Raw genomic sequence first — 26,806 nt, forward strand, 5'->3', positions numbered from 1 at the left:
TGTAGTAGTGTAGAGTAAGTATTGACATTGACCGACTAATCATTGGTGGAAAAAAGAGGAAGAAGAAAAACTTTGTCAAAGACTTTATGACCGCCTAGCTGGCTGTAGAATATATTCTGAAAGCCACTGTGAAAAACTGATGGATAGAGAAAACAAAAGAGTCTCTGAAACCCTGTCTGTCTGTCAGTCAGGAACTATTGTCACAAAGAAAGAACGAAGAAAACATCTAATGAGACACAGACTAAACACGCCAATAAGAACGTTTAACTCTGTGAGAGCATCTCCGTCTAGCTGTGGCTACATAGTAAACATGCTGACTGGTTTATTACAAATGTTTATGATCTTTGTTTGCAAACGTCAATTAACATAAGCATAATTCAGTATGTAAGTACCTGGGAACCCTCATTTATGGATGCCAGTGAGAGCAATCTATCAACGTACCCTATGAATGTTAGCACGTGACAGAGAAAGACTAACAAACAGGTCTTACTGCAGCTTTAAAACAGGAACTGAGATTCTGTTTAAAACCAATAAGGCCATACATTGACTTCACGCATGTCTATTAGTACTTAGTGAGTGTGTTTGCATGTGGTGTGAATGTATTAGGTCTGCACAGAACCAGTGGCCATCAGTCACTAATTCACCTCACAGCTTACACTGAGTGATAGTGAGGGTAGGGGAGGGGGGCGGGCATAAAGACAGAGAGACTGACACCTGTCAGAACAACAGAAGCAGCAGGGTGTGTCGGCAGGGACAGACACCCGAGATTCTCGCATCCGGACGGTGGAAACTCCTGTAATAACAGCAGCAGGAAACCAGAGCCGGCCCCGTTGTAGAGACTAGAGTGCTGACGCGCCCTTGTGACGGGCAGGGCTGCAGCGTCTCAGGTGCTCTGACAGGACTCTGCCGTTGGGTGTGTATACTCACCGAATGTAGACCACCAAAACACTTCCCATACCATGACCTTGGGTATAACACTCATGCCTGCTCTGTCTGCTGGTTTTGGTTTCTCACTTACTTTCCTTCTCACTTCTCTCTCCCTTCCTCCCTCCCTCCCTCTCTCCCTCTTTCTTCCGCTTCCTCTCACTCTCTCCTTCTCTATCTATCTCTCTCTTTCTCTCTCTTCTAGACGAGTAACCTTTTTCACGGCAGCAGATGTGGGGGGATAATAAAGTGGGATTTAGGGCCAACAATGGCCTCTCATACTTAAAGAGATTAAACAGCAGGCACTACACGTGAGCCCAGGCCCAGCCGGGCAGTACAATGACACACAATCACTCCTACACTGAAAAGCCTGGCTTGGTGTGGTTGCGCACTGTGACGTCAGAAGAAGTGAATAAGGGAGAAAGAGAGAAAGCAAGAGTAAAGGCCGATTTATGGTCAGAGGCGCAAGCGCAAGAAGCCCTTGCGCGCCCCTTGCGCGTCTTTTCACGTCTTGCGTGCGTCGGACGATTTTTCTAGACTTGCGCCATTTTACGCAAGCCTATTGTTCTGGCGGTGAATTGCTTGCCGTGCTTACGCACTTACGTGCTTACACGTTGCGTCTACAACTGAGTATATATCGGCATTAAGAGAGGGAAAAAGAGAGCGTGCCAGCTGATAAAGAGAAAGAAGAATTGACTGAAGGCAGGAGAGTAAGAGAGTGAGAGACAGAAGGATAGAGGAAGCGACAGAGACGGGTGATCCCTGGGGATTTGAATGAACGTGACCATACATGCGGTGACCCACTGAACAGTGTCGCGCACACACATCTGCGTCCGCATGACCAGCGCATCTGCAGAAAAGCCCAGCGGCGCAACACACATGCATGCATGCATGCATGCATTCAGCAGAAGTAGCGGAGCCTCTTTGCTGACAGAGATGAGGAAGGAAACTAGCAGGGGTCAGTGGTATTGCCCTGAACAAGCACAGTCATGGCCACTGGCTAACACGGACACACTGCATGACTGGCCAAAATCATGCTAATAGAGATAAGAAGAGAGGTATTGCAACATTTCCAACTGACTCTCTGATTAACTTCAGCATTAGTCTGATCATGGGAATGCATTTTGTGATGGCTTCTCAGTCCAAGGGCCAACACTAGCAATCCAAGAGAAAGAATGACATTCCGGTGTATCTATGGAGACACCCACCTGGCAAGATCCATTCCTGACTCATGTACTCTCTCAGCTACAGTTCTTTCCACTAGCTTTAAAATCATAGTTTACTTGGCGTCAGAAGTACAGAATAAACTCCAACTCCATGTTTGCTTGGTTAACCTTTAACAAATATTGCACAATCAGTAACACTATTAAAACCATTAGGACCATACCAAGAGGTTACACTATTAAAACCATTAGGACCGTTGCCTTTTAACATTGCATGAATAGATGCTGAAATGCAATTAATGGACCACTGACACACCACTTTGTTCATCATGTCACATTCGTACATGCAACTCAGGTTCAGTGGGGATTCGCTTCCACACTGCCTAGACTGAAAATGCCCTGCTACCTCCCACAGGCTAAAATATGCATGAGTATTTGCAATGCCACACAGGTGCACCATACAAAAGAAGCCTTTAAGCTTAATCAACAGATTTGGATCATTAACGACACCTGCCTATGAAGATCTAGAGGACCTCACCTATACTTGTTGAGCAACTGTGATCAAACAATTCCCTGATCTGGAGGGAGGAATGGCCTGTTTCCTTGTTTTATTTTCAATCACCTGTTTATCTACTGCAATCAGTAGCGTGTAACTGGATAATCTATTGCTCTGTGGAATCCGACAGACCGAGGAGTTGGCTTCAGCAAAAGAGCACCCAAGTACATCCTGAAAATAGTCCTAATGGGCTAATGAAACAATGTTTCTAATGGTAATCACATACATAAATCGGTTCTATTAACACAGATATTAACACCACCTTCATCTAATGCAAGAATCATCTAATATGCTCATGCCTAAAATAAAACATGCCTTCACCCAATATTTTCTTTAAAAGGGAAAACAAAGTTCAGAATTCATAGAAAAGTTTAATTTGGTTAAATCCGTCGTCATCACAAGTACATGTTACTCCCAAGATTCACATGACATGGCTCGATAAAATTTAGCTAGCAAGCTATTAGCTATAACATGTCAGAAAGGCAACCGCTGGAAGAAAAAGGCTTATCTTCAATGTGTTGATTGTCATAACGCGATTGTAAAAAGAAAAGGTTTTTGAAACCTGTCATTCAGTTTTCTGTCACTTGTGTTTCAAGTGTCACATTAATGAGACAAGTGTAAGATATCTACCAGCGAGAAAGGTTAGCTAGCTGCGCTAATGTAGCTACAAGTGGCTGAGATGACTGATGTTCTGGTATTCATTCAATCTCTTTACTAACTCGTAAGCGTCACACTCAGATACATTTTGTCCTTGTCCGTCATTAAGGAGTGGATTAGATGTAGAAAATGTCACGGATCACAAGTAGGATATGAACAAACTATGTTTTCCGTTCATACATAAATAATAGCCAAGGACAAGGCTTTTTCTAACGAGGTCCCACCTAAGACTCGTCTTAGCAAACTAGACAGCTACGAGGAGAGATAGCATCTGAAGCTAACTAGCCATTGGATGGCAGCAGTTCATGGTTCTCTCTGAACGGCTAATAGTGGGCTAACTTAGCTGAATGATTATGCTATTACCTGGCTGCCCAGCTAACACAGCTATTTAACCAACTTGTCGCCTGTACTGGACACATGGTTCTACATTATCCACAAGACAGTACATTTCCGAGAATGTAATCAGCTATGCCTTGTTCATATGATGGCAGTCAGTTACATTTACGTGCACATTCACGAAGCAAAACTGGTGTTTCTCCCACAGCTTAACGTTACCTTTAGCCTCACAGTCGGCGCAGTATTTGTTGTCGTCCTCCCTTAGCATTTTGGACAGTATTGCCTGATGCTGTTCATTGAGTTTCAGGGCCTTTTCTCTCTCCGATCGCGTCGTCATCTTGCTCACTGTTTGTTTTACTTTTCTTTAAGAAATCGCCAACCTTTCCCGTTTTGAATGTGATTAAGTTGCTGGCGTCAGTAGTGGACCATCCCCCGGGGTAACGCAGCATACACACAGCTGGGAAGTGAAAAGACCAGAGCGGAATATGGCAGACACAAATGTAAGCACCCGGAAGCGGAAGTTTTTTGTAGATTGAACACTAATTTTGATTTCAAACGTGATGTAAAGGCGATTCTGATGAGTTCTTACAGCAGAAAACAACTGTTTCAACACAACACCTACGTTGGCAGTGGTCACGGATAGAATGTTACTATCTTATGTTTAAATTTGTGATGAAAGATACGAATGTATTGGTTGTGTTTGACTCTGCATGCGTCAAATGACGTAAGTATGACGCACTACTCACAGCTGAACTGATGACGTTGATGATACCGTGATTTGAATGAAGACCCATGTAGGTAGGTTTATCAATCTTCCTGCTTTTACCTTCAGATACCTATACGCTACGGTAAATGTAATGGGCTCATTGCAAACCTTTATATAATCCATATTTGGAATTTAAAAGTGTAATATTTCAAAACTGAGTTGCATGAAACAACGTGTCGAAGTATACATATACTATTTGCCTCGTTTGGCTAATTGTCTAACTATAAAATGCAGTTATTATTTGTTGCCCAGTTTAAAGTTAATATTTGGTTCCTGTTCCTCATATTCAATTGTAGCTGAATAGTAGCACCAGAGCCTGTCAATTCTCACTACCATCTCTCTCTACCATCATCGCTCTTCATTTCAATTAATATCCTAAATTTAGTTAATTCTACTGCAAGTGTTTGCCTTTGGTTTATGAAAGCAAAGATTAACTGGCAACTGGTAAACCTTTGTCACCAAATGCAGCATGAATATACCAACATACAGTTGAGGTTCAAATCCGTAATGGAAACATGTGGAGAGCAATGGAAATATATTGTGTTTGTTATTTGTAGGTTTTTGCCATTTGTTATTATTGCAAACATTTTGTAAATCTATATTGGAAGTACCTGATCACTCATCAAACAGAGACACAAGTAACAAACATTTAATTTGTCTCACAAATACATGCATGATAGAGAGGGAATGACTCTGGAGCAACAGCTCAAACTGTACATCAAGTTGTCATTCAGATAGTTCAAGACTATTGTGCAAATGTGTAAGATATACCACTGCATTCACAAACAATTCTTATGTGGAAATAACAAATAGCGTTGGCCTAAAGCTGGACTGCAGTTGGAGTTTCAATTATTCTGATATAAGTGGGGCACCAGTGCATTTGGGGTGGTCTAAAAGTCAATGCAGCGTCCTTTTCTTTCCCAGTCACCGTAGCGAGTTGGCTCAGGCCCCCTTGGTCCTCCTTTTTCTTGAGTTTCAGGGTTCACATCGTCAGGGAATCCTGAACGAAAACATTACTTACATACAAGATCACGGTACTGTACTGAAACAACACTGGATTTAAGGACTTAAAAAAGAGGGATGTTCTGGACAATATTACTTAAGGTGTGTTTAACAAATATGATGAGTGTCAAAAGCTGACAATTATGAAACATAATCATCGTCATTGGTGGGATCTGACAACCGTTACTGGCTATACAACTTGATAATTGTCTCTATCTATCCATCTATCGCATAGCATGGGCTAGGCACGGTTAAGGCACTATCGTATAGAATACACTTACTTTCAAGAGGATCCTTCGCTTTCGTCTCGCTCTCATCCACGTCTAAACGTCCCTGGGGTGTTTTCGACTTTCTGAGTGGCTCCTTATCCTTTTCCACTATACTCGAGGTCCTGAAACATGCTTTGAAAGGAAAATCAAAGACCAATAAAAGCTATCTGTAGCCTTTCTGGGCATTGTGAGATGTTTTGTGAGCTCTTATGCCTTTAAAATATTAGTTCAGTAATATTACATCCGTATTGAACATAACATTTTAGTACACAGTTAAATCTACTTCCCCAATCCTCATTTCCAAAAGTATTTTGAAGTCGGTTGTCTTTTCGTGTGGTAGTCAACATTTGGCTAAACGTACAATTCTGCACACGCTACTGGCCAAATGACAACACACTGCTAACGCTGGATAAATGACGCATAGCTCACCTCTTAAGGTGGACGGTAAACCCAACCCTTTGCATAGCACGTTCCTTGTAGATGTGAAAACCTGTATTACAGACATTTTGGCAATGTCAGAGTATTCCAACGTTTCACGGAGGGCAATGAGCGTAGTTACACAAGTGTCATGTTTTGGCCATCAAAAATGACGTATTTGGCGTCATCACTAGGAGCCGCTGTCCCTCTCGTTCAACAGTGCTGCAATGTTGCCCTCTAGGGGCAGATTGTTTGTCACTACCACTGATCTCAAAAAGAGTTGCAAAAGTTTCTTTTTGAGATCAGTGGTCACTACATGCACCATCGTTCAACGCTTATCCATTTTATGATGACATTTTTTAAGGTGAGATGGGCCCTCTTTTCGTCTTCTCTTATAGCGGTATGCGTTCCAAAGCCATGGATAATTATTCTGTTTATTTCATTATTGACTGATTGAATGTAAAACCATTTGTGTACAAAATGACATAAACATAGGCTACTTCACGTCATTCAAAGACAAAAACACAAAATTGTATTTATGTTATAAGTCTATCCATCCAAACACATTTCTGGAACATGGATACTATGGGGTGGGTATGCAGTTAAAGTTTGCAGTGAAAGGTAGCCTATACTGAGTGTTGAAACCACACATTTTAATGCAACACATCACATCAGTGTAAGAAACATCCAGCCTTTAGCCGTCCTTGTTTGGGAACTTGGTAGGCTATTTGGGAACCTGGAATTCTTGTTGACGTTCTTCCTGATAATGATCATCTGCGTACCAATCTGAGTCATTGCCATCATTTCAGGCATGATCGATGCCAGATTAATGGTTTCAGCCTCTTAAGGTAGCCTAGCCTTATGCCTTATGCCACTGATTGAATGAAGATTGGCATCACCTGTTGTGGTCAGTAGTGAGTTGCTGCTAAAAGCTAACCTGTTAAAGCTAACGCTATAAAGTATGGATGCAAATAAAATAGCATGTTGTTATAAGGATCTTAATAAATGAATCCCCACAGAGAACAAAGTGTTAGCAGCATTCTTTCATTATAGGTTGTTAGATTAAGCCATTTCAGGCTGTATATTTTTTGGGGGGAGGGGGGGATGCTGAAGGATATGTCAAGGAAAGAATATATGTATGTGTGGAAAGGAGCAAATGTTTTATTCATTGTGGCTCTTTGTAATTCTCTGCCTTGTTTGACAGATGTATATATATACGGGAAAAATCCCATAAGTAATTACAGAAAGTAATTTCGTTTTAGCTGGTTGATGTTGCTGCATGCTTAGCCTACAACACATGGAGCAGAAGAGAATCATATACAAATGCTGTTCAAATAAATAGGACAAATATTTACCAAATAGAAAATCATGTAATTTATTACAAATGTGCGGTATAAAACCTCCGTAGGTTTTAATGAACATAACCAGATTCTCTAAAAAGCAAGAAGTGGAAAAATGAGACATGCTGTTCTGTGATTATGGATTAACAAATATGGTTGACTTTTTTTTTTTTTTTTTAGAAAAGTACATAGGTTATCCTAACTATATCCTTCTGAACCTTAACATCAAATATACAAATGTTTTGTTTGATGATTTTTTTCTATGTTCATCTAGACAGCTGCTATGATGAAGAGAACCTCCCAAGCACTTTACGGCTAATGACAGAGTAAGCTTCGTAACTCTGTGAGTAATTTGAAATCTGTTATCATTGTAAATGAAGTGTGAATTTGAGCATACTGTCTGAGCCAGAGTTGAAATAGTCCCTGGAAAAAATGCTAACTTGATCAACTAGGTTTGGTACCTCTTTTCCCTAGCACATACTTTTGTGGTTATACTTTTTAAACAAGCATTGAGGCATCAGATAGGCCTCTGGAATGTATCATCCAGAACTTGCAGTGCTGTTGACAAGATGTTTTCTGTGATGACCACTGATTTACTTTGGAGTATTTGATACCCATACAGAGACACATAACAAAACCCAGTTACTTTCCATTATAGTGGAAATAAAATAAGAAAAATGGACAAATCCATCGCACCGTTTACAGAACCTGTTTGGCAAAAACATTCCTTCCTGGGTCGGGCCTTGACTTCTGATTTGGCTGGGCTCCTAAATGGCGACTGACTCTGAAACAGAACATTCCCTGATGGGCCAGTCAATGCAACATCCGTTGGATTTGTGGGTTTTATAAAGGTAATGGTTAAGTTTCGTTTTTTTTGTTTTTAGTGAGGAGCGGAGGGGAGAGAAGCTGGCGTGATGTATGAGAAATCATATTTTAAAAAGTGATGATGAAACTGAACACCACATTCCTCTTCTTGCAGTGGGAGAGAGCAAGCGAGGTTCCTGCACAGTCTCAGAAACACTCTAACACATCTGCCCAGGGTTAGTCTTGCAAACAAAATGTAAGACACTCCCTCCAGAGCTGAGAGGGCATACATTTATCATGCAATCAAAAATGCCACTCACTCTTTGGAGAATGACACCCATAAGGATGACTGGTATTCAAACATGTTATCAAATACGTTTACAATCCATATACAATATTTTACCAAAAGATCGCACAATTCTTGTCTTTGCATACATGGTGATAAGTGCATTGGTATAAAATGACAGGTACACAAAATACAACACAAGACCTTCAGAGTCATGAGTCATGGGTGCTCATATAAATCTATATATCTGTAAAATGCTATTTAATCACAGTTGAAAGTTTATGATAAGTTATGGTTGCTCACAATGTGTGTGACGTTTTAAGTGCTTAATTGGCATTATGTGAAGACACAAAATGAGGTTGTGGTAATGGATGAACCTAAAAATATTTCGCTCCTCCATTAAGCAATGCAAAATATTTGGCAACAAATAATTTAAAAAAAAATCTAAGTAGGCCCACAAGTCATGTCATGAAATCCTTAAACTCTACAGTCATCAGCTGCATCTTTTCCTGTCTGCACTCCACACAAATCTAGGCTATGTAACGACAAAAACTGCTTAACGGTGGCAGTCCCCGTAGACCTATTTGTTTGTTACTCTGTTTCTGAAAGATTTTGGCCTCTTCAGATGGTAATAATCTCCCAAAGGATTCATCTATGACTAACAGTCAACAAATCCATTGGGATTTCTTCTGCACGATGTTTGTATATATTAGGCTAACCTACATATTATTCCCTATAGGTCGACTGTAGTGCTAAAGATTTGTCGAAATTACCCTTAGGTGGAGGACAATTATTTGAGGAATCTGCCTTAATACAGCATTATTGTATGGCGGCAAAAAGCACAATTTCAAATTAAGAGACTTAATATTTATAAACTTTGGGGTTTATTTTCAAGTTTTATTTAAATTCTGACTGGGCGTGCGAAAAAAAATGAATCTAATTTTCACTGCAAAACAAAATACTTTTTCGACCTGCACTAGTCATTAATATATGGGGTGGGTCTCTCGAAAGTGACGTTCTCTCATCGCCGTCAAAGTCTCCGTCATTACAACCGTTGTTCAGCGATTTGGTGTTCCTTGAAAACAAAGTACCAACGATAAATGGCAACTATGTTGCACAGTTAGGAAGTTGGTATGCCTACTGCTCGCGAGAGTCTTTAAAAGCGACGTCTTTCCTGGGGTCTTTCCCGAAAGCGTCGTTGAGCAACCACCGTGCAAACCATGAAGAGATTTTCTAAACGATAGTCCCTCTACCATTTAACTATGGTAGGCTAGTTGTTCAACGAGGCTTTCGGGAAACGCACCCCTGGAAAGTTGTTGTCAAAGCTGTAATTGTGTTAGTTTGACAAGATCTACCATCTCCCTACCCGCACCTGAACACCCACCAACTGAGAATTTCACTGATACATTATTACATTCATATGGCTTCTCATTCATCCTTAGTGAAGCATTTACATAATTGTAAACAAATACACACAGCGTTTCTGTGAGGAATAACACTGACATATTGTATTTGTTTAGGGAAGACCAGGTACAGGTAGGCCTAAAGTTGTAACTTTTTTTCAGCTCAATGCGATGAAACTCACAGACAACATATTTGATGGCATCAGCATGCACTGAAGTCATTTTGTGAGGCACGTTTGTAACTTATGCTTTGCGCAAGATTCTAGCTGCACAATTGCAGCGTTTTGCGAGGAACACCAACAGGCTAACAGGTGGTCAGTGATTTACGAACCATATGCTAGTATCCTGTAATTATCACCCACATAAACGTATCAAATATTGCGAAAGGTCAGCTGGGTATGCGCGCATTCGATTGCAGCAAGCGTAGCCCAGCCTACCCATTTTTTGCGAAAAGGTGACACCCGCTTTGTAGGCGACTATAGGCTATCACTTGCATTTTGGAGAGAAAAAAAACATCTCCGACACTATTTTAGTTTGTATTGCCGTAAATTGTAGCCTCCTTTACCCTTTCAAATTGGCATGGTAGGCTACAGTTGTCCCCGGCCACTGTTACAGCTGTCCTCAAGAAAAAATAAACAGCTGTCCCCAAGAAAAAGTAAAGCACGTGTTATTGAATTAGTGAAGTAAATGAAGAGACGTAATATATAGTCTGTTGCATATGTTGTCACCTACGCCAATTTTTGCAAGTTGAGACTTTGTCGGTATGAAGGACGGAATTGGCGATTTGCGATAGTTATTACGGGTTCGAGAAACAGTCGTGTGTTGATATGACAGCCAAAGATGCAGCATACTACCGTTATTCGAGAAACGCACTCCAGATAGTCCCAACAGTCTGAAACGAGAGCTATGAATCTGCAAAAAAAAAAAATCCGCTTCAATGTCTTTGGGCTCTAGTATTGCCATCGATCACTTGGTTAATTCGTAGGCCTATGCGTAAAAGTATATATTTGTCTTAGGAAAGTCCTCATGTTGACAACTCATTGCTGTTTTTATGCATGATTGACCTAAAAATTATTCTGCATTACCCAGTTGAATAAAGATGAAATGGTGTGAGTGTTTTCCGTGATGATAATATTGCTGTGAGTAAAACAAATAAACTGGTGGCTCTAGAGAACCATTTTGCGATCCTGAAAATGACGCTTGTCCATAATGAGAAAAGCGAGTAAACATCCACAGTTATTCGCAGGCTGACACGCTGCTCATTTTGGCAGTGTGTTCAGTCCAAGGCTGGAGATTCTGAAGTGCATATAGAGAGCTGTTGTGTAGGCAGAGAGGGTCCGGATTGCTCGGCTGGTTTATAGTCTTTTGGAAGGCTTCTTGCTGGAGTTGCATTAGGATTCGGTTCGCCTGCTGCCGTTCAGCCTCCCTCTCCTCTGCAGTCTGCCGTCTTGACATGAGAAAATTGAAGTCAGAGAGTCGGGTTATAATATGACACATAGCCTTTGCTATAAAAACTCCTCACGGTGAGACATCCTAACATCAATTACAGAATGTGGAAGATGCACGAAGTTCAATCAAAACGACACTGCTTCTGTAAGCACACTGGATCACTTTGCAACGAACGGTTCACTGATTTTGCATTAACACTAGAATACAGTGTATGAAACCAGTCACCCTGCCGAGTAAAGCATTGAACTTTCGGTAAACTGACTTCGACATCAATCTCCCAGTTTTTATAATGCAAAAATCATAATCAAAGTCACAAATGGGCCATAATTTCAAATAAAATAGCAGGTTAATTATAGGCTACATATAGGCTAGGCCTATAGCCTGTCTTGGCTTGGCCTATTGATTTTGAAACATTCATTTACAATTAGTATCAATAATAACCCGCGATACTGCTCCAAAAAATGAAAATGTTACTGCCATACACAGCTTCAGCCAATAATATTAATAACTTGAAAAAAAAATTATGTCACACATATTGAAGATATTTAATAGCCTCTTGTTTTGGAATCTGGCATTGGCTATTCGGAAACATGGATCTATTGTGCCTTAATAGGTCATTGCCTTTTTCTATTTTGTATGTAACAAGTAAGAAAATAACAAATGTTTTTCATGGAGGACTGCAGTAGCAGCCATTGCACCAGTAGCCTGCACAGTATGAATATGCTACAGAAGTTATGCCCACCTCCATTTTGTCCTTCTGTTCTGGAACCATGTTTTGACTTGTGCATCAGTCATTTTGAGTGCCTTGGCCAGGGCTGCTCTCTCTGCGGAAGCCAGGTACTTCTGTCGGTGAAAGCGCTTCTCCAGCTCGCAGATCTGCAGTCGCGTAAAGGACGTTCTGGGTTTTTTCTTCTTCGGTGGAGTCCGGTTCTGGTACGGGTGACCTATACGGCGTGTTACAGTGAACGGTGAGAGGGCCACTAGATCGGGAGATAGGGGCAAAAGCAGGCGGCAAATATCAGCAGAGACAACAGCGGAGCAGAGTCATCGGGAAGGGGAAGGGAAGGGGAAGGGAAGGGAAAGCACGGTTAAAGCAAGCCCGCCAGGTAGAATATGATACGGGGATCAGGTAGAAAACGCCAGCATTGGAGCACTTAAAGAGTCTAGGCAATCAGGAGCCGTGCAGAAAACACTGCCTTTTTTACACAAAGCAAGTAGGCCTTAAGCAGAAGAACACCATGTCAGTCATGGACCTCGGAATTCTTCAAAGACTTACTTTGTTATTTGCAACCTTAAGCACATGACAATGACCGCAGGTTTGACTCCACTTTCAAAACAAAACAGTTTCCCCAATAAATAAACAAACAGGACGAGTTGGAGTTGCCTATAGTGGTTGTGATTTAAGAACAGTGAATTGGTGGAATTTATGTGCATATTGACCCATAATTGGGTGAAATGTATGTGCATATATAGGCCCATATGAAAGACAAAATATACACCAATATTATCCTTTATATTAATATACTGCCTATTGTACTGCCTATTCCTAACGCACATAAATGTAGTATGTGGATCATAGCCGCGCCTAGATTTTAAAAAGTAATAACAAAGTGCACATTAGTCCTATATTAATTCGGTGTGTACTATCTGTGTCATATCCATAAATACAGGATAGGGTGTTGGACCACATGGGCCTTATTTAATAGCATTCGTGACTATTATTTTAATTGCTTACAATATTATTATTATGTATTTATTTATTTTTGCTTTAGAGAAGGCATAATTCCAAGTCCATTCATAACCAAAATATCCAGACAGCTTAAAAGCACCACAAACTGCTTATCGAGAAAGTGGTTAAATAATATTGTAGCCTATTACAGAAACCTACCTGTAAATCTGTCTTTGGTATATCTTCTGTTACTCTCCATCCAGGGAAACGTTAATCCCGTGAGGTTGTTAATGGTGGCCATGTTTGCCATACTTGGCAACGAAGATCCGCTGGAGGTTATTGGTGAGTGCACGCTGTTAAGCGGTCGGTGCGCGGGCACACGGATAACCCCTGACGAATTAAGACCATTCCCGTTGACGCTCATGCCCATGTTCATGTTATAAGTGCTGTTCAGCGAGCCCATGCTGCAAGCGTTGCCGTTGTATCCACCAGCGTTGTTGCCGTTGTAGTTACCGGTCATTGTATTGTAAGCGGTGCTGACGATGCTGCCCAATCCGTAGTCCAGGTCCTGCATCCTCGGGTTGGAAATCATGCAACTCCCCTGATCCGCATTGTTGAGTATCTGGTCGATCCCAAAACTAATGGTGTCTACGTGAGTTTGGTGGAGATGTCCTCCCATATGTTCCATGGTCTGGTCGAAGGAGCCCTCCTCGGAATGTATCCGTCCCCCACCTTGTATGCGTTATCTTATGGCTTTTTAAACTCCGCTGCCTCCTGCTTCTGTCTTTATCTAATAGGTGTGAGCTCATGTGTGCGAGAGTATGGTTAAACTATAGTCGATTGTCTTTTTTTTTCACCCCTCCCTTTTTTTGGCCGGGAGAAGCTGCCTGCTGGAGCTACGAGGACATCAATCAAAATGCCAAATAGGCAGGGTAAGATTAAGGCTCCAATTTTAGGCTTCGGGACCCAATTGGCTGCAGAAATCACGACGAGCTCATTCTGTCGAACCGCTGAGAGGTATGGGGATTTCTCTGAATAAGAATATTGAATGTTCATCTTATTAAAACCTAAATAAAGCCTTTAAGATATGGCCAACTTTCTTAAATGTATTATTTCACTTAATGGAAATGGACTGACAACAGTGCGTCTTGATATTACATTAGAGATGTATATTTTTTTATCATGTATGGTACTTTGTACACTTGCACAATGTGATGTTCTGCTTGAAATATCTTTGTTTGTTCTGAATACTGGGCCCTAGTACATGATATTTACAGTTTCGAATTGAGACAAATAAGTTGGGAGAATGGAAATGGTAAGGCTATGTAAAGGACAACGATGCTTTAGTAAATTATTTGTATTATTTGTTAACAAACTAGATTTCAATGAACAGTAGGCCTAATATCTTAATTTGAAATGTTTCTTTTTCTTTCACCTCTGTATCGAAATAATTTCGCCGAGGCTTTCCATTTAAATCAGGTTGAGGTCAAGTGGTCTGCTCCATGCCGAAAAACACGCCTAGATAAGCACTCAAAATACCAAGCAAGATTTTAAGACACTGCTAACCTGCCCTCACAGTCTCTCCCCCAAACGCTGTGTTCTGACATTGACGTTTTGGGACAAAAGCCCCTGTTTAGTGTTATTGGTTGTCTTTTAAGCTCCTTGACATTTAGGCTGCGTAAACGACTTAATGTGTGTCCATCTGCAACTAAATTCCATTTATTGATTACTGGTAAAAATGGGATTTACTCCCAATAGTTCACAACAAGACAACTTTATAAAGTAGGTTATTTTTGAAACTCGAAAAAATATCGATTAGAATTAATTATGCTTCCGATGCGGGCCTTCCAGTTTCAGTGGATGTGCATTCTATATTTCATTATATTTCAACACACTTGCAACCAGCTTACATATTGCTTAAGAAGATTGAGAACAACGGAAAGTTAATATCCAGGTTGACTACTCTTTTATTAAGAAGCGTTTTACCTATTTGATTATAATTGCAAAATAAATGTATTTTAATTACAGAATTAGGAGTCTCCAATCATATCTTCTTCACCTGGACAGCTACTTTATTATACAGTCCACACACTCTAAGGTCTGCCAATGACGCTCGTAATTAAACGTTTGTCGATTAATGAGCTCATATTACGTTTTAGTGCATTTCACTTTCAGGTTTTAATTTACCACATGTATAATTAATAGGTAATTTAAAGTATGACAAAGCTTATTTCTAAAAATCCATGTAATATATTTGACAGTGTGTAGATTGTTCACGCCACAAACAACAAAGTTGTTGTTGATCATATCATGTTTATTCAACAGCCAATATAAAACATTAAACATCTAAAAACTGAGGCAAAGGCAGGAGAGAGAAATGGAGACTCCGATAATGAGGCATTAAATGCATTGATTTGTCATCCTTGTTAAAGCCTCTGGGACGTGATTATTTAACGTAGGGTGCATTAGAGTATTAATATTTGATGCTTCCTCAGATCCATACAGGCCAAGTGACCGACATTAAAGTTTAATAAAAACCTTTGGCACCAAATATGTGCGATGACAACAGAAGATGCTAAAATGAAGATTGTGAAATTCCATCGCCATAATTTGAAAAGTAAACATTTTAACGCATAGTTCTTGTAATTAATGGAGCACAAATATATTATCATTCAGTCTTTCAATTAATATAGCCTGGAAATCGTATCCTAGTAACACTGATTTATGCAAAGGTTGTATGTGTAATGTTATTAGGCTATGTTATGGAATGTGTAATCATATTTTTTGATATTGTTATTCGGGAATCATTTGATTGTTAAAATGTTGTCATTTGTTGGCCATTGGCTATTGTGCGACTTCAGTGGGATGTTGAAATGAGATACCAGACACTTTGTTAGAAGTGATGTTTGGATGTGTGCGAGAATAGTGTATCTACGGGCGCTGATATCTTTAAGGGCACCCGGAGCACTGTCAGTGGCAGCTGATCAAACTCAGTTATCGAGCGGCCATCTTATGCATCTCTAGAGTCACTGATGCTGTTCCAAGTGCTAGGATTGGTCTTGCCTTGTGGATAATGTCATGTTGTATCACTGGTGTTTTATAACAATAATAGCACATAACACATAAGTGCATACAACATAAAACAGAGGCTTTTGAAAACTTGGAGCTTATATCGAAATGTATGATTTTCAGCATGGCTATTATTTTCTATAATACAATATTATAGCCAACTACTTTACTTCGTATTAAATTATTGGCTGGTTTTTATTTAATTGGTTTTCTTTATTTTTTTCACTGGATATATAATTTGTGGTTGAACGCTTTACCTGAGCACTGCTTGTTATCTGATACCGGCAGCGCTTCGGCGCCATAGCCTTCCCCAGTTCCCCCAGCAGCGCGCAAAGCGCAAACCGCAGACAGGAGCGCGCAAACTGGGGATATTCTCATAGAGGATCGATGCCAAGACTCTCGATCATAGGACATAACCATTCTCCATTTGAGAAAAAAATACAAGCTTAAGTATTTGTCATGACAAGAAATTTCGCCAAGGGCGTCTGTGGCTGAACACGTGATGAAAACAATGCAGGTCTTTTATATGCTTACATTCATAACCTCAATAACACGAAAGGACGTGTAGTATCGAGACGATGGGAAGCTTCATCAAATGTAAACAGTCCTAACGCCAAATTAATGTCAGCGCCTACGTGCAGGTATAGGCCTACCCGGATTTCCTCTTGTGGAGAAGTCAAGGCTGCCTGTGAGTGCCAAGTAAAACTAAGATTCACTCAACCTAAGTCACGTACTTTATCTCTCCTTTATATCACCACGGATCTTTCTCAGTAAAAGCTGTTCAACATGTGCAAAATTGGCCTTGAACGACCAATTCTATGAAAAAAGCAACAAACAAGGTGAAACCTTTTCAACAGACAAACTGACAAGCGTTGTGTGTTTTCTTTTGTTAGCCTGTTCTAATGACATAAGCTCTGATATTTGCCAAATGTTTCTCAAAAGGTTCAAATGAGAAATATGAAGATGTCCACAAATCGTTTTACGATGGTGAGAGATAATCTACTGTGAACTTCTAATAAATGGCTAGTCTCTGGACTATCTTTTTTTGAAGAGCGTTGCAACCTTCTCCAGCTCACCTACCTGGAAATCGATTGGACACGTTTTTATGAGCCAGCGCTCACTGTGACATTGTGATTAATGTCGGTCTTTTGTCCGTGGCGCGACTATCAGAATTAGGTCCATATAGTCCCAGAGCTTTAGTGGACCGTTTATACAAAAAGCCACAATCTATATGTTTGTTATTATTATTATTATTATTATTATTACTAGTGTTGTTGTTATTATTTTTGGTAGTAGTAGTATTGTTGTTGTTATTAAGCTAGTGTTATTATGTCTGTTATCATTATCATCATCGTCGTCGTCGTCGTTCGAATGGCGACTGGTATGACATTTCTCATTCTAATAGGTCAACTGTCATCCTGTTAGTTTTGAGATATGGGAAATGACCATCACCACGGGGACTGGCGCAGATCAAACGGTGCAGTGAAAACCGCATCTCTGCGAAGGATCCATGTCCTGCTAGATAGCCTCCCGTTCTAAAGGAAAACAAGAGCACATTATGGTTCACACCACTCAAGCCGAAGCGATCCATCAAACTTATCTTGGTTTGTTATCACATCTGCACGATGGCATGGAATAGGGAAGACAAAATAATAACCGGTGTATTGGAACATTCCCACATAGTTCCTAAATTGTATGCCTAGTCACGTCTCTACTTACAGTCCTGAATAATTCAAGGCTATACTCATCGCACAACTATTCATAAGTAGAATTTAAAAAGATTTTATCATGATCTTGTTTTCTGGAGCTGTTTCTGTACCATCCAAAATGTTAAATTCGTAATTTGATATAAGTGATGAATATAGCAACGTCATACATGTTAAGAAAATCTGCAAGCCTTCTTAGTCATTGCTGGTTGTGTCTGGAAGGCAACGCTGTTTGAATGCAGACCCTAGGCATGCGTCTCTGTTAAGGCGATGACAGAGATGGTGACCTCATTCGGCTGGGCAGCATACACTCACAGATGGCCACATATACCAGGGAAAGTTGAGTTTCGCCTCAGAACTGCACTTATGTGCACACAGTATGAAGCATCTTGAGTAAGAGTGCAAACAAGCCTGGCTGAAACTCAAGTTCATCATTTCAGTTTCTGGCACACACACACATAGGGAAAGAAATGCGAAAAGAAATGGGTTCAGAGATACTGAGAAAGAAATGGGTTCAGAGATACTGAGAAAGAAATGGGTTCAGAGATACTGAGAAAGAAATGGGTTCAGAGATACTGAGAAAGAAATGGGTTCAGAGTTACTGAGAAAGAAATGGGTTCAGAGATACTGAGAAAGAAATGGGTTCAGAGATACTGAGAAAGAAATGGGTTCAGAGATACTGAGAAAGAAATGGGTTCAGAGATACTGAGAAAGAAATGGGTTCAGAGATACTGAGAAAGAAATGGGTTCAGAGATACTGAGAAAGAAATGGGTTCAGAGATACTGAGAAAGAAATGGGTTCAGAGATACTGAGAACGATGAGGAGAGCAGATAAAAGGTAAGAGGGGGTATAAAACAGGGTAGAGAGATAGATAAATATGTAGATAGATAAATAGATAGATGGATACATACATACATATATATACATATATAGATATATAGATAGATAGATAGATAGATGAATGTAGTATGAAAAGTTAGAGAGGACAATAAATTGCAGATAAAAACAGGTAACCATCAGGCCTATCCTCCGTTCCTATGGAGAATATCACAAAGCAAAGCAATGTGTGAGTGATTGGCTGATTGATTGGTTCATTCTTTCAGTCATTCACATGGGTTGTGAATGTATATTTGCTTTCTACAGTATGAGACCCACAGCTTTCTCTCCATCAGCTTTATCCTGGGCACAGTTGCGCTTTGGTTTCGGTTGAGGTTGCTTTGGTTGCTTTGGTTTTCCCATAAAAGGAAGATTGTGTGTCAGGTGGTTCACTGTCTTTAACCCCCATTGTAAATGAATGTGCTGGCTGCACAGTCAGAATTAGAACTCAAAGTCAAAGGGCAAGAGATCTAGAACCTTTGGCTGGTTCTGTTGGAACGGATACAGGGACTTTTGAACTCTAATAGATGAGGAAGTTAATAATGTAAAATCCATTTATGAAATTCAAAAGTGACAGTTCTCACAGTGATGTATTTTTGAGTACCAAACTAATGTTTTTTTTTTTTTTACTAGGTTATGACAAGCTGTTTATTAGTTCACTAATTAGGAACTCTTTAGTCAAGCTTATTTTCCAAACAGATACATTCTAATCACTTTCACTTCCTGCTTTTAACCTGTAAAGGTTGGGAGTTTATCATAGTTAAGGGCTCAAAAAAAAGAGCTCAGTCTTTTTCTCACCCGTCTTGACAAATTAGCTTCTCATTCACTTTCTCTGAGACTGTGAATGTCGGCCCCTCCATGTTGAAGTGCTAGAATGAGGGTAGACAGAGAGTGAGATTAAGCTCCCATTAACGTGTTGTGTCTCCCCACTGATAATGACTCATTGTATTGATGGTGGGCCTGTCACACTGTAATGATGAATTAGCTGCCATTAGCTTAGCCCAGCTCTGTGATGATCACCAAAGGCAAATGAGATCTCCAGTATTGCAAATGTCATGCCTGTCTTTTAGCACATTAGCCGCTAAGTACCATCTCTCTCACTGGGTATATTATAGGCAGTTACCAATAAGCAGACAAAACAGTGTTTTTCAGTATGAGATCGCAGTGCTTTTTGGCACAGTGCAAAACCAGTATGAAAATATCGAGTTTTTATGTGTTGCATAGGTTCAAGTTAATAGGAATAAAATGGCTTAGTCTATAGCAGGGGTCTGCATAGTTGATGAGCGACAAGATCACTCAAAGGAATGAATTAGAACCAGATTGATGGCCTACACCACCCTGTTCCACACACACACACACATACACACACACACACACACACACACACACACCCCAACACACACACACCAACACACACACACACACACACACACATACACACACACACACACACACACACACACACACACACACACCAACACACACACACACAGCCTCCCTCTGACTCCCCTCTCACCAACTCCCTAACCTACGGAAGTGTCCTCCACGGCCTGCCAGAAGCATGTGGAGTCACTCGCTGCCTAATAGCGGGGCTGACACGTCTGACAGGATGAGAGGAGAGGTCCCCAGCTCCCCGCTGCCCATTGGCTGACCGGGCCCCACTTCTGGAGTGTAGGGCGCATCCTGTCGCCTGTGTTTTATGAGGAAGAGACGAGTGGGGCTGCTGCACTTCCCTTCTCTCTGTGCGTCTGTGTGGCTCCCGCTCTCCATCTCTCCATCCACAGATCCCAAACACACACACTCACACACACTCACACACACACACACACACACACACACACACACACACACACACACACACACAGGCATGCACGGGGGAGACAGACAGACAGAGAGAGAGAGAAAGCAGCTGGAAAATGTTTACTTCTGTCTGAAGGATGGACTTGTCCTCGCCAGCTACTGGGCATTTTGTGGGATGGACATCCCCCCATGCACACGCTCACACACACACACACACACACACACACACATACACACACAGACTTAAGGAGAGGAGGCTTTCACTCTTTTTACACTTTTTACAAATGTAAAATATAAAAAACCTTTTTTATTGTTCACTTTTCATATGATCTCAGAGATATATATCTATATGACTATCTAGTGATTTATATTTTTAACAATGGCAGGCACGTATATTTTCGCAGATGTTTAATGTTAAATCTCTTTTTGTCGTCAAATTAATCAGGAATTAACATTCATATTAATAATTAATATGTAATAACAGTAGAATATATGAAAGAAAACCCAGCTGAGAGATAAGAAGTTTTAAACTGGTATAACTAGAAGGCCTGACATTAATCAAAACCATGCAGTATGCATGACCTAATTTTTCTTTTTTAATCAGCTTTATTAGGTGCTATCACCACAGTTGCTCCTCTGTGAATGTATAAACAGTTTTTCATACATATATTCATGATCGGCCTGCTGGAAAAAGCAGGCAATATTTTTTCATTAAGGCAGCTGACTGGAAAACAGCAGCTACGAAACAAGCAACCAGGACATGGGGTGGTGGGGTGCTGTTGGTGTGTGTGTGTGTATTTGAGTGAGGGTGGGAGTTCATGCAAGTGTGTGTATTTATGTGTATATGTATGTACATGTATGTATAAATATACACTATCAATGTGTGTGTGTGTGTGTGTATGTGTGTGTACATGGGTATGAGTTCATACATGCATGTGTGTGCATGTGCATCTGTGTGTGTGAGCGAGTTCATGCGTGAGTGTGTGTGTGTGTGTGTGTGTGTGTGTGTGAGTGTGAGTGTGTACACGTCCATGCAAAACACAAGATCATTAGCTCTTCTGTCACTGCCGCCAACCCAGCGATCTGTCAGCACCAGGTGCCTCTAACAGGTAGGCCCTACCTTCTGTGTTTATCTGTTTGGCCTCGCTCTGTCTCTCTGCCCCCTCGTCCACCAATTACACGGCCCCTCACACCCAAAACAAACAGGTCCTCCAGCCAAACAGGTCCTCCAGCCCAAACGCACGACCCAGAAACACAGACACAGACTGCCTGGTGCCGGGCCTAGGCCCTCGGGGGCCCAGCGAGGAGCTTTAATGACCTGCCCTGACGGACAGGGGCTGTGGGCCAAGGGCTCTCTGTCTCTCCCCTGCCAATTACCCTCGACAGGGAGGATGCCGGGCATCAATTAATACACGTAACAGTCTCGCCTCAAACCACTTATGACCCCCCCCCCCCCCCCCCCCCAAACACACACACACACACACATATCCACCTCCAATTAAAAGGCTACCTATCTCTCATATCTCACATCAGAGATAGACACAGCCAAAGGCAACAGCACTTCCCTGTTTTTCACAACCCCCCCCCTTGTTTACCCAACTCCAACTCAGGGAGCAGGAGACTGAACATTTCTCCTCTTATTTCAGGTGAAAATGGAACTGCTGTGACTGTGAGGTTATCTACAGTAAAGGATAACTAACCGGATACCCCCACCCCCCATGCATATATTGCATACAGGCTAAATGTATGGTCCAGTGAAGTATCAAATGACCTTGATGTTTGGAGAAAAGCAGACCCGTGAATTCTGTGTGGTGCTCTTGTGAGCTTCTCACCCCAACACGAGAGAGAGGCAACAGCGCCAGAGGTCAAAGGGCATCTCTAATTGGGATTTTGGTACAAGGGGAGCAAGAACACATTTTCAGGGCATGCAAGATCACAAGCGGGCCAGAGCAAACAGGGATGAAAAAGAATCAACACATGCCAGATGAGCCACCCTGTCATTGGCCACGCCATTGATGAAGTCACATCGTGCGCGTTGATGAACTGATGGAAGAGTGGGGCAGCTGCTGTCGCAGGGCTGTTTGCAAACACATGGTGTCAAATGTCACAACACGACACATGTCTACCAAAACATTGACTTGAAAAGGATTTTAAGGGAGCACTCTATTCACTTAAGGTCAAAATCTCTGGGACCCCTTATTTCTTTTTTCATTATGCAAATGGAGAAAATGTACTTGATATTGATATTGATATATTAGAATATACAAAGTTGCCAGCGCAGTAGTAAAAATCAGCAGCTGAGAACAAGAGTTGAAGCATCTTTCTGTCCTGATCCCACGCAGTGCAACAGTTGCCGGTATGGGATCTTTAATCTTCTAGTGATGGCTCTATAAACGTCTGTGGGAGAGAGATGCTATTGACAGCAGTTTCCTCTCTCGCAGGAAATCTCTCCTCGGTAGTCAGTCATGCAGGGGGGTCGTGAGATCAGACAGTCCTTTTTGCTTTCACATTTTGGCAAGCAATGTGAACAACGCAGAATACGTCAATGTCAGGGTTTCCAGTAAGGCTAATGCAGACCAGTCGACTCATCATCGTGGATTTTTTCCCCCCCTCGAATTAAATTCCTCAAACAGTAGACTTCTTCGACTTCGGATACACAAATAAGGGCGGCCGTAAATTTCATTTCGACAGAGAAACGTATACATTTATCTTTCTCTTATTCCGTGTGTTTATTGAACATATCACTTAAGTTGTTGGGAGAGCGCTCGTGGGTGCTACGGGTGAGAGTTATTGTCTGTTTGGCTAGCTAATGGGAGGAGGCGGCCCGGCAGCACTCGGGGAAGTAAACAGTGTCACGGGCTAACACTGCGCAGGTCTCCGCTGGCTGCTCCAGGGGGGGCAGACACACTCAGGAGTGAAGTGTCAAGACGACATACGGCTGCTCTGTAACCGCCACCAATATCTATTCTGACGGCGGAGGAGGTAGGGGAGACGGAAGGAGAGAAAGGGGAAGGGGGTGGGGGGCGAAAGAGATCCCGAGGAACTGACTGGGGCTGGCGGGATACTTTTATTACCTTTAATTGAAGAAACTTTTTGTAAGACATCACGGAAAACACCAATGCAGTCAATTTAGGAGGCAATTAAAAGGGCGTCACGTTGGGAAGTCGTGCTTGCTTACGACAACTGGCTGTCGTGCTGACAGGCCAATGATTGATGACCTGGCCTCGGTCGTCTCTTATAACTTGATCAGCCAAATTAAACCCTTGACTGCGGGGGCCCATCTGAAGCCCGGCTGGGCAAATTAAATCTACAGGAACGTTCTCTGTTCTCTCTGTTTCTCTCTCTCTCTTTCACACACACACACATACACACACACACATACACACACACCACACACACACACACACACTATCCGGCTCTCTCTTATCCTTGCTGCATTCTCTCTGCCTCTCACTTTCCTTACCTCTCTTTTTCTCATCCTCTCCTTTCTTATGTCTCATGCCATTCCTTCCTTATCTTCACATCATAAAGACAGACACAGTTTTACCTTAAAAAAAAAAAACAGATTAAAAACACAACACAACCAAACTCCAAACAAAGCTAGAACAGAGCGAGTCACAAATGGCCTCAATCTCTCACTCCCCTGAGGGGTATGGCTGCCAGGTGAAGCTGCAGTGGGTGTGAGTGTGAGGACATTAAGACATATTAAATGTACTAAAGACTTAATGAAGTTCAGGCGAGCACTGCTGCTGTTTACTTTATTAGTTTACACCAGATTAATGGCCCTAATCATTTAAGTGATGGAGATGGATTACCCTCTCCAAGCTGGTCGTTGGCTCTGCATGGTGTTCTCTCTCCCTCTCTCTCTCTCTCTCTCTCTCTCTCTCTCCGTGTGTGTGTGTGGTGTCCAGCTTCCCCACATTTCCTCCATAAGCTTTAACAGAGTGAGTGACATACTTAAACCAAGCCCAGTCTCTTCAACCATCACAGCACGCGCCACAGACCAAATGAAAAGCCATCTCTAGCTAAGAGCTGTGAGCTGTGTGGATCTCACTAGTGATAAAAGACCAATCAAGTAAGTGGGGGAAAAAATGAAACCCAATAATAATAGTTTGATATTTGATTACCACGCAAATACTGGGCCCAGTGTTATATTAGTTTTATTTCTTTTTGTGATCAATTTTTCATTGACACCATGTATGCAGTCAAGGCATTCATGCAGTTACGACATGCAAGACAAAAGTATATCAGAACATTAAATACATTTATCATCTGGTGTGTTATATTAGTTTTATTGAGTTTAAGTTCAATTAAGTCTCATTGCATGAGATATGCATGAAACATACAAGTAGCATACTTGAACAAGTATACTTAAGCACAATACCATCAGGTCAATAGTGACATTGTCGAGTTAGAACAGTAAATCAGAGAGTTTCCTCCATAACTCAGTAAAGGCACAAAGTATAAGTTAATAGCATACCATTAAATGCTGATGGAGAGTGCATCACAAAATACAGAGGGTGGAGAGTGCTACGCAGGGTACAGCTAAATGTTTTGGGTCACATTCAGACCTCCCTCGGTGCACAATGAGCTGGCAATTACACATGCAAACCTCTCATTAAGTTTACAACTTTGTTGGAGGTGCAGTCTGACACAACGTCCACTTTGACCAGGCAAAAGGGGCAAAAAGTCCAAGATTAATTTCAGTTAATGAATGATATAATGATATTTCAAATGTGAACTATTTTCTTATACTGACACTAAGCAGTAAGTAGTATGGACCTCAGAGAGGAGAGATCTTCTCTAAAGAATGACAGATGGATCTAAGCTGACAGAAGATACCTTATTAGATATTTCTGTAGATCACATACAGTTTCTTCCCATAATGCCTTATTTTGCCATATATAGTGTGTAGAAGACATATGGACAACAACTCGCATTTAAGAAACATCATTTTATGTCAGTAGATGCTTGATAATCAATGGTTATGTTGAGTTGAGAATGAAGTCAGTTGCGATATCTAATGGTATTTAAAACGGATTTGCAAGTTGGTAGGAGAATGCTGACTTCACTGAAATATGAGCAGGTCATGGAATGGTTGAGTCCCATGTACTCGTGACTTTCCCACGCTGAATCTGTACTGCTGCTATAAATTTGTGTCATCAAATGCCCTGCTTATAAATCTCGCACTCAAAAATGTCATAGATATTTCACCATTAGGCTGGAGGGCAGCACAGGATTCGGCCTTGTAGAAATAGAGGCTAAATCTAACGGAGCAGCATTATCCGAATTTTTTTTGCCAGTCTGTGTTTTTTTTTTAAATCCCAGAATAAAAACTAATGTCTGAACAGAGAGTCTTGAGGCACTCATGAAATGTAATTGCCAATAGACTTAAGGGATCCTCTGAGTTTTACTGACTTACGATCACCATTGTGGCAGATATAACAAGCAGTAGTAGACACTGGGGGCTGTCTGCTGGGCCTCTATTTGAACATCTCAACAGCATTCAGCACTTTGTGATCAAGATATTAAAATGTACCATGTATTACAATTTGCTTCGCTCACATGATGCCCTTGCATAAATTACTACTATTGCAAATTACTTATAATACAATACTTATAAAACAATAATGTCGAAAATACCGTGTACTGTGACTATTAGTTGCTTAAGGGATGCTTCTATTTTCAGAGCAACTGGCAGCAAACTTCTTTTATTTTATGTTATTTTTGTTTGTTTGTTTGTTTGTTTGCTCATTGGCATGTAAATAAGAGAAGCAGAATGCTGTGAATGATCTGAGCCAGAGAATGCTGCATTAGTTTCTGCCAGTGAGCTCTCTCCTCACGTCTACTATACCAACGCTCAGACAGGATATTGCACTTCCTCTGACAACAATAAAAATGTCAAACAACACAAAAGGACACACGCACGCGGACACAGACATGCACAGAAAGACATACAGACAGACAGCCAGACAGACAGACAGATAAACACACACACACACACACACACACACACTCATTCTCCCTCTCTGTCTCTCTGTCTCTCTGTCTCCCTGTCTCTCACTCACACACACACACACACACACACACACACACACACACACACACACACACACATGCACACACACACATACATGCACACACACACACACACACCCATGCACACACACGCACAAACACACACATACATGCACACACACACACACACACACACACGCACAAACACACACATACATGCGCACACACACACACACACACACACATACATGCACACACACACACACACACACACACACTCACACACCCATGCACA

The 26,806-nt window shown here is 41.3% G+C and overlaps 1 protein-coding gene and 1 pseudogene across 2 annotated transcripts in view; both read right to left on the bottom strand.

Annotated features, from left to right (window-relative positions):
• LOC308373155 overlaps positions 1-3,973 on the bottom strand; it is an 18,467-nt pseudogene extending 14,494 nt beyond the window's left edge. Inside the window, exon 1 of the transcript in view lies at positions 3,806-3,973. The product of the transcript in view is annotated as an uncharacterized misc_RNA (transcript). The remainder of the gene's footprint in view (positions 1-3,805) is intronic.
• A 7,186-nt stretch (positions 3,974-11,159) lies between these two features.
• On the bottom strand, positions 11,160-13,729 carry tlx1 (T cell leukemia homeobox 1; the record flags this gene model as incomplete). Its single annotated transcript, XM_080848984.1, has 3 exons — positions 11,160-11,370; positions 12,115-12,352; positions 13,261-13,729. The coding sequence occupies 3 exons, from the start codon at positions 13,727-13,729 to the stop codon at positions 11,160-11,162; spliced, it is 918 nt and encodes a 305-aa protein (XP_080705110.1).
• Positions 13,730-26,806: the final 13,077 nt, after the last annotated feature.

This window comes from Sprattus sprattus (assembly GCF_963457725.1).
Source record: "Sprattus sprattus genome assembly, chromosome: 12".
Classification (NCBI taxonomy): Eukaryota; Metazoa; Chordata; class Actinopteri; order Clupeiformes; family Clupeidae; genus Sprattus; species Sprattus sprattus.